The sequence below is a fragment of the Equus quagga genome, chromosome 1 (genome assembly GCF_021613505.1).
Source record: "Equus quagga isolate Etosha38 chromosome 1, UCLA_HA_Equagga_1.0, whole genome shotgun sequence".
Lineage (NCBI taxonomy): Eukaryota > Metazoa > Chordata > Mammalia > Perissodactyla > Equidae > Equus > Equus quagga.
Genome location: NC_060267.1, coordinates 2183834 through 2192072, shown reverse-complemented (window position 1 = coordinate 2192072; position 8239 = coordinate 2183834). Strand labels below are relative to the sequence as shown.

General features: G+C 42.6%; 1 protein-coding gene across 4 annotated transcripts in view; it reads left to right on the top strand.

The window, feature by feature from the left end:
* The window catches only part of MDM2 (MDM2 proto-oncogene), a 23539-nt gene that overhangs the window by 603 nt on the left and 14697 nt on the right, over positions 1-8239 (top strand). Inside the window, exons 1-5 of one of the 4 annotated variants that reach the window (XM_046646175.1) lie at positions 7-18; positions 566-650; positions 3368-3442; positions 5890-6023; positions 8028-8077. In XM_046646175.1, the coding sequence (XP_046502131.1) occupies positions 570-650; positions 3368-3442; positions 5890-6023; positions 8028-8077 (340 nt within the window). In that variant the 5' untranslated portion in view covers positions 7-18; positions 566-569. Of the gene's footprint in view, positions 1-6; positions 19-89; positions 439-565; positions 651-3367; positions 3443-5889; positions 6024-8027; positions 8078-8239 lie in introns of those variants that run through there. The other 3 variants (XM_046646169.1, XM_046646188.1, XM_046646181.1) reach the window with 3 other exon arrangements.

The following is an 8239-nucleotide window of genomic DNA, read 5'->3' as shown; positions in this document are numbered from 1 at the left end:
GTGAGGACGCCCGGCCCGGTGAGGACGCGCGGCCCGTTGGGCCCGCGCCTTTGTGCGGCGCGTGGCGGGGCGCGGGCACGTGGGAGGGTCCGTCCGAAGGAGGCGGTGCCGTCGCGGGGGCGGGGCCTCGGGCCCGGCTGGGGGCTCCGGGCCGGGGGCGCGGGGCGGGGGTCCGGGGCGCGGGCGTCCCGCGGGCCCCCGGCGTGACAGGTGCCTGTGGGTGCCCGCGTGGGCGCGCGGGCGGGGCGGGTCCGCGCGGTTGACTCAGCGCTTCCCCGGGCCGGTCAAGTTCGGACACGTTCCGCGGGCGCGGCCGGAGCTAAGCCCCGGCTTGTCTCCAGCGGGGCCATTTAAACGGCGCCCGCTCAGCTGGCCGCGCTGGCCGCCCGAGATAGGTCCCCGCGCTCCGGGGTAGAGCCCTGACCCCGTACCGGCCAGGTAAGGACCCGCCTGCAGGTGGCTTTGGGTGTCATCGAGGCTGTGTCTCCTCGCTGTGTGGTTTGGTCTTTTGACAGATGCTTGATCATTTCGAGTTTTTATCGTGTGGTTTTTTTCCTGCTCTTAGGCAGATGTGCAATACCAACATGTCTGTGTCCACTGATGGTGCAGTAAGCACCGCGCAGATCCCAGCTGCGGAGCAGGAGACCCTGGTTGGTATTTCTGTCTCAAGCGTAACGTTTACGGATAATTTATTTGATGAGCCGATCAACTAAATTCCATAGACCCCAATTCTAGCATGACTCTCAGTGACGTTGTATGTACTAAATTCTGCCACTCTGTGTGGAGTAAAAGTTGACTGTGACAATCAGTGTTTACTTTCTTAGAGCTTTCCCGCACTGGATTTGAAAGTAAGTTCATTACATTCTTACGGTGGATGCTGAAGTTGTGTTTATTATATGACTAATTTGTGTTTCTGTTTTGACCTGTCAGTATTTAACTTTTTAAATAGTTTCTAAAAGTCGCAAAAGTAATTCATGCTTGTAAATATTTTAGACGTTACAGAAATGTGTAAAGTAAAAGCTGAAAATTCCAGGCTTCTTTTTCCACCATGTTTCCTTTTAGATCTCGCTGTGTACATGCCACATATATGCGCCTGTGACCTTTAGTCTGTGTCATCTGTCCTGCTAAAATAGGATTAAAGTAGAGGTGATCAGCAAATAACATCTATGTCAATATAAAATCAGAATTCTTTTTGATGGCTTCATAGTACTTCATAGCCTTGGTCTACCATTTTTTAAGTTTATGCCTTTACTGATAAATTTTTTTAATTGCCTTTAGTTTTTGAGTCTTACAAATACTGCTCTTTTGTGCATGCATTCTAACACAAGTGTTAAGTGAGCATTTCTGTAAGAAATATTTTATACAAGTGAAACTCCTGGGTCCTAAACTATACACATATTTGATTGCTGCTGCTATCTTGCTCACCAAGAGATTGTACTAACATTGAATCTTCTGTTTTTTAAATTGCCATTTTTTTGGTAAAAGGTACTCTGTCGTTGTTAAAATTTGTATTTCCCTAATCTCTGGTGAGGTTGAGCATCTTGTTTGTTAAATCATTTGTTCTGGGGTTTGCCTGGTCTTTTCTGTCCACTTTTCTGTTGGTTTTAGTGTATTTTTCTGAATAATTTGTAGTAATCTCTGCATTTCTAGCGTATTTAACTTTTATCATTTACACATATTGGGTTTAACTTTCATCATGTTGTCTTTTTCCTGTTGAGAATGTTCTTTTGAAGTCAAATTTGTTGGCTTTTGAATTTTGTAGCATGAAGATCGTGCTTTGGAAGAACTCTCCCATCACAAGATTATGCACACATGTTACTATATTCTCTTCTAGTTTAAAAAACTTTTACATCTAGATCTTTGTTCATCTGCAATTTCTCTTTTTGTTCTTGAGTGTAAAATTAAGAATGATGCTCTTTTATAGCAGTTTCCTTACTAATGCATGTCTTTTAAGTGTTAATAAAAAACTAATGGCTTTCATTGCTGATTTTTACTTTGTTTCATGTGGTTTGAAGTTAATATAGCATATATAAAATTTTAGGAGAAAAAAGTATCTTTTCTGAGAGAGTTCATTCTTTAGTTTGAAAGTAAAGCGCATATGTAAGCACATGAAAAATGTGTGATTGGAACAATTAATGATTCCGTACTACACTTATTGTGTATTTTAAATTTGCAGTTATTAAATATTATTGTGTTGATTAGTTGGAAATAGGTCATTTTTCTTAAATCTAATTTTGAGAGTTAGATCCCAAACTGGGATGCTGTCGGATTTCAGAGTTAGACAAAGGACAGGAGTACATCGAGAGGCCCAGAGGCACCGTCCTGACGGGCGGCGGGCTGTGAAGATCCTTGAGTGTGAAGAGTCCGATAGAGCAGCAGATAGGAGGAGAGGAGCACATCGTGTCCCTCCCGCTTCCCGGGTTATTTCTTAATCCCACTTGCAAAGCCTCTAGATCAGGGTCAGGCACACCACAGCCTGTGGGCCGAATTTGGCCTGCTGCCTGTTTTTGTAAATAAAGTTTTATTCAAATACAGCCAAGCCCATTGGTTTCCATATTACCTATGCCTCTGAGTCAGACCATCTGGCAGGGAAAGCTTAAAATATTTACTCTCTGGCACTTCACAGGAAAAATTGACCCCCTGATCTACTTGGCTGGCTCCTTGAATAGAGGTCATGTTGTACTTGTCATTGTTTTGCAATATCTGGCACTGTCTGGTGCATGGTAGGAGCTCCATAAATGTCAAGTAGATACTTGAAATGCAGACCAACTAAGGCAGCAGTATATCGTAGGGAGAAAATGCTGACCTGTCGCTGACAGACGTGAGTTACGCTCTCAGATCTGCTTTTCATTATCCTCGGCAGCTTGGGTTAGTTATTTAAGTTCCCCATCTTCAGGAACCTAATCCATAGAAAGAAAAGATTGGTAAAAGAACCCACCCTAAAGGTTTATTCTTTTCCCTTGGATTTTGTAACTTAGCTTACAGTAAGTTCATTGGAGTATTCCTCTTATGGCTGACTTTGTAGGGTAGTCAGCAGATGATAGAAATAGCTGGAGGAAGAAGCATTTTCACTGTGTTGGTGTGGGTACTGTTTTTGATTACAGCTGATGATACTTGAGGGTTCTTTGCAGAATAATCAGATCCCAGCATTTTTTCCAAGGCCCCCCGACAGTCGTTGGCATTTGGTTTATATAGTCTGTTACATTTAGGGGAAACATGAGGACTTATTTTGTGAGGTCTGACCTTTGAGCTTGTTAAACATAGTGCCTGCTGCCTTTTTTGGAATTGTTTATGGACGTTTTTGTTAGGGGCCTTGTAGTTCTGGAATAATTTTGGAAGTATAATAGCAACTTCTTGTTCTTTGCAGGTTAGACCAAAGCCATTGCTTCTGAAGTTGTTGAAGTCTGTCGGTGCACAAAAGGACACTTATACTATGAAAGAGGTGAGCTGACCCAAGAGTGAACGAGATAACCGATGTCTTACTAGTTATAATTAGCCCTGGGGAGAAACTGGCCACACAGGATCGTCAGTAAGCAGCTGTATTAAGTATTGTGGTCATTTGGACTATAATTTGAAGCTAAAAATTCTAATGATACTTGAATTGCGTTTCTCAGCTAGGGACTGAGAGGCAGCGGGAAGCTCTGCAGGGTTGTTAGCCATTTTGTGCTGTGGACCCACTTGGCAGACTGGTAATTCCTTCTCAGAACCATGTTTTTAAACTCATGAACTAAAATATATAGAATTACATAGGAAGCAAATTATATTAAAATAGTTATCAAAATAGTAAATGAGATTGGGATATGTGCTTTTTTATTAACACATTAAATGATGAGATTTAGCAGTTGATCTAATAGCTATGATTTTGAAGTAGTGAGGAGTATAATCGATAGTTCGAGATGTTAACTCCAAGCATAGTATGATATGAAAACAATTGTGATTTTTATTGACAGAATCACAGATATTGCTAATACTTTGTGGTTTGTTGCCTATATTCACAATTGAAGGAAAAGCTAAATTTCAGTTAAAAGTTAGTGAAAATAAAGATAGAAATTTTTTTCCATCCAAATTAATGGACCCCCTGAATTCTGTCCAAGGACTTCTTGGGCATCCATGGATCCCAGGTTAAGAGCTGCTGCACTAGAGTGAGTGGGTACAGTGTACTGATCTTTCTGGGCAGAGGTGAGCTGCTTCGTGGAGACGTGTTCTGTTTAATGGATACACTTCAATGTATTGTTCTCTAGCTTTAAATTTGTGCACAGAAGCGTGACTTTCACTGAGAGATTGGGTCATCTTAGGTGAAATTTCAGTGTGATTGAAATGTGCCTCTTTCCCATCTCTCCCACTTAGTTTACGGGGCTCAGGTTGCTTAAAACACTAAAGTCCCTTACCTACATCAGGATAGTGGGGCAGGAAGAGATGCCAGACCCTTTTCCTTTTCAGGCACTCTTTTTTTAAATTTTTAAATTTTTTATTTTTTTGAGGTAAATTACCCCTGAGCTAACATCTGCCGCCAATCCTCCTTTTTTTGGTGAGGAAGACTGGCCCTGAGCTAACATCCATGCCCATCTTCCTCTCCTTTATGCGTGGGACACCTGCCACAGCATGGCTTGACAAGCGGTGCGTAGGTCCACACCCGGGGTCCGAACTGGTGAACCCTGGGCCGCTGAATTGGAGCATGTGAACTTTGCTGTGCCCCTGGGCTGGCCCCCGTTCAGGCACGCTTTTATAAACTTCCCTATGGGCTGTTTGGTAGGAGTCTAGGTTCTCTTCCCGCTTCTGCCAGCCGTCTCCAGTCCATAGTTGTGGAGGAGTATTCGTTTACTCTGCACCCTGCCAGCCTGTCACGTGATTAGACAGTGCTTGCAGGGAAGTGTCAGGGTAAATTATGTTTTTAGGGCTGTTAACCTGGGTTTGACCTTATTATTATAAAAGCAATTAAGGAAACAAACAAGTATGGATTTAGTAGCAGATAGAAACGGATCGAGGCCGTCACAGCGAGCTTGGATGCTTAGCCAAGCCCTGTAACAGCAGTGTGGATGTTGTCTGGTGCAGGTTTCAGTTGTGGGATGTTAGTTCTGAGACGCTGGGAGAGTGATGCCAGCTAGTATGGTGTAGTAGAGAGAACTTTGGACTAGGCGTCAGAAGGCTGAGTCAGTTTCCTTATTCCTAATATGGTGATAATAGTTCAATGAAATAACAGAAGAATGGGACAGCACTTGTAAAAGTGTACCATACGTGTTTAGGTGGTTGTTGGTGGGTGTGTGTGTGGAAGTCTTAGAATGTATTGCTGACATCTTTGTCTCAGTGGGGCATACAGAGTGTAAATTAACTGTAAATGCATGATTCGGGGTCATTATTGATTGTTTGTGGTTATATGATTGTATTGATACTTTTGAGGGCTTATTTCATTCACTGAATTCTCCCAGAATGTTAGGTAGATGTGATTGGTCATTTTCCTGTCTTCCTTGTCTGTGGTGACCTCACAGGCTGTGTGGTGTCCGGGATCTTTACTAAATGACTCCGGTCACTGCTGTATTCTGGTTGATGTTTCTGATTCTGTAACTTTTTATCACTATCAGTGGTTTTGCATTTTTCTGCTTTCTCCCTTCTTTCTAACGTGTTGCACCTAGATAGTATCTGGACAGAGTTAAAGTCTGCCAAAAAAAGAGACGCATTTTAAGGTTTGAGTAAATCTGAGAAGCAGTGTCTCTACGTCCATCAAACTGAAAAGATTTCAGAGCAGCTTTTTCCGCGCGCAGGAGGGTGGTTATTCTGAGTGCTTGTGGACGCGGTTGCTGTTGAACCCTCTTCCGATAAATGAGATATTACTGAATGTATTTGAAACTAACTTTTTTTCTTCAGCGCTCGGAAATCGTGTCTGTGTTTCAGGTGATCTTCTACCTTGGCCAGTATATCATGACTAAGCGGCTGTACGACGAGAAGCAGCAGCACATGGTGTACTGCTCCAACGATCTGCTGGGGGACCTGTTCGGCGTGCCCAGCTTCTCTGTGAAAGAACACAGGTGCGCTCCTCAGCTTAGTCCACTCTGAAGGCCAGCCGGCACATGCTTCGGTTCACCCCACCCTCACTCCCTGGGGCAGAGAAGAATTGTGACTGTATACGTAAGAGGAGCTGAAATTTAATTTCTTAGCAATATAGCATGTTGCTTGAGACTCTGAGTCCTGGAGTCTTGGAAAGCTGGGTTTGAGACCTAGCTCAGTCATTCACTAGCTGTGTGACGAGGCCAACTGACTCGCCCTCTCTAAACCTCAGTTTCCCCTGTTTGTAAAGTAGGGGTAATATAAATACTTCATGTGGAGGTCATGAAGAGGCGTCGTGTGGAAAGCGTAGTGTCTGGCACAGAAAGCACTTGCATGTTAGTTACTGCATATTAAAAATGTTATTGCGTCCCTTGCAAGGACAGTCTGTATACCACCCTGCGGGTGAGGCCTCAGATTGGGCCTCAGTTACCGTGGAGATCACTCTGTCATGTACCTTGATGGCCTCAGTCAGCTGAGTTTTCCTACTGGGAACTGAAGACTGTTTCTCTGTCATTCTTACCTCACATTTGAGTTCCTGTCCCGTTTGGTTTGGTGCGGTCAGTCTGTGTGGAGCCTTAACACGTATCTTAATGAACGGGGTGAGTGCTCTTCACCTGAAGCAGGGAACTAGACTCTACTAGTCTTTAATGCCCAGTAACGTTACAGCTAAAAAGATGGTCGTTAAATGGGGTATTTTTCACTGTCACACAACTCTGTTATTATAAACATAATACATATTCATTATTGAGCATTAGGAAAAGACAGAAAGCTAAGAATAGGAAAAAAAATGACCATAGTTTGTCATTGAAAGGTATTTTTACTCATCATTTTTATATTATGTCCAGATGTATGTTTTAACCTATTTGTTAACATACTATATTTAATTTCATCTTGCTTCTTAATTTAACATATAAGCATCTTTCCGTTTATAAACCACTTCTGTTTAATATTTAGTTATCGTTTTACACTGACCTTGGGATGTAAGCTCTAATTTTGTAAATTTACGGAATAACTGCCTCGGTGACTTGCGCCGTTGGAGTACTGAATCTTCTGATAGGTTTGGAGGCGTGGGTTCTGGTGCTGAAAGCGCAGTGTTAGGATTACCTTTCACTGCGTTCTGATGTGACTGGGGAAGTTCTGGCGCGGACAGAGCCCCTGCAGAGGAGCGTTGCACAGGGAGCTGCAGCTTCAGCCCCGAGGGTGAAAAGAAATGCTTGGGGTTCGCACTTTCCCCTTAACCTTCAAATCTGTGACCAGTAAACATTCTCTAAAATCATTAGTTTAAAAAAGAAAGAAAGAAAAATGTGCTCTGACGTGAGTGAGCTCCGGAGTGAGAGCTGTCGGCCTGCATGGCTCTCGGCCCCTGAGGGGGAAGTTTGTTTATTTCGTTCTTTGCCTTCCTCGATTTCTAGAACAGTGACAGGTCCATAGTAGGTTCTCAGACTGTATTTATTAAATGAATAGATACTGCTTTATCTGTTAATAAATTTTAAGGTCAAGAAAGAAAACCCATTAGATGATTGGTCCAAGGTCGGTGAAATTCAGAATTATAGTCAAGTTCCTATAGTGGGTCTTGCATAACCCGCTACTATTGTAGGCAATCTGCTTCTAAGCACAGAGCTAGAAAATTTCTTTTCTGTTTGAAAATAAGTATATTAACCTGCTTCCTGTGTTCACACCCATTTTCTGGGGTCTTTGGTAAAGTCCAAACAAGGCAAGCTTCAGGAAATGGAGATGTGAGATCTTTCAGCCGGAGACACCTTGATGATTATTAAAAGCAGCTGTCTGTCATCGTCGTGCAACTAACGATGCTGCTTTCTAGGCCTGGAAGCTTGCCAGGGATATAATTTTAATGCAGTGATTTGAAATTTGGTTTGTGTGCGATAGTTCATACTAATAGGCATTTAAAAGTTGGGTTAAGTCCAGTTTAATAGATTTTTATTTTAAAATGTACATCTGTTGTTTTGTTTTTTTCTCCCTCCAAGGAAAATATATACGATGATCTACAGAAACTTGGTGGTCGTCAATCAGCCGGGTGAGTTAACTGTGAAAACTGTGAAAGTAGAAACGCGTTGTAAAGATCTCTGTGCATGCGCAGTCCTTTTATAATTGTGCTTCTCTTTAAAAGTTGCTTTAGTTATGTATTTAATTATAATAAAAGTATGATAAATTTAACAGGAAGAAATAGGAATGAACT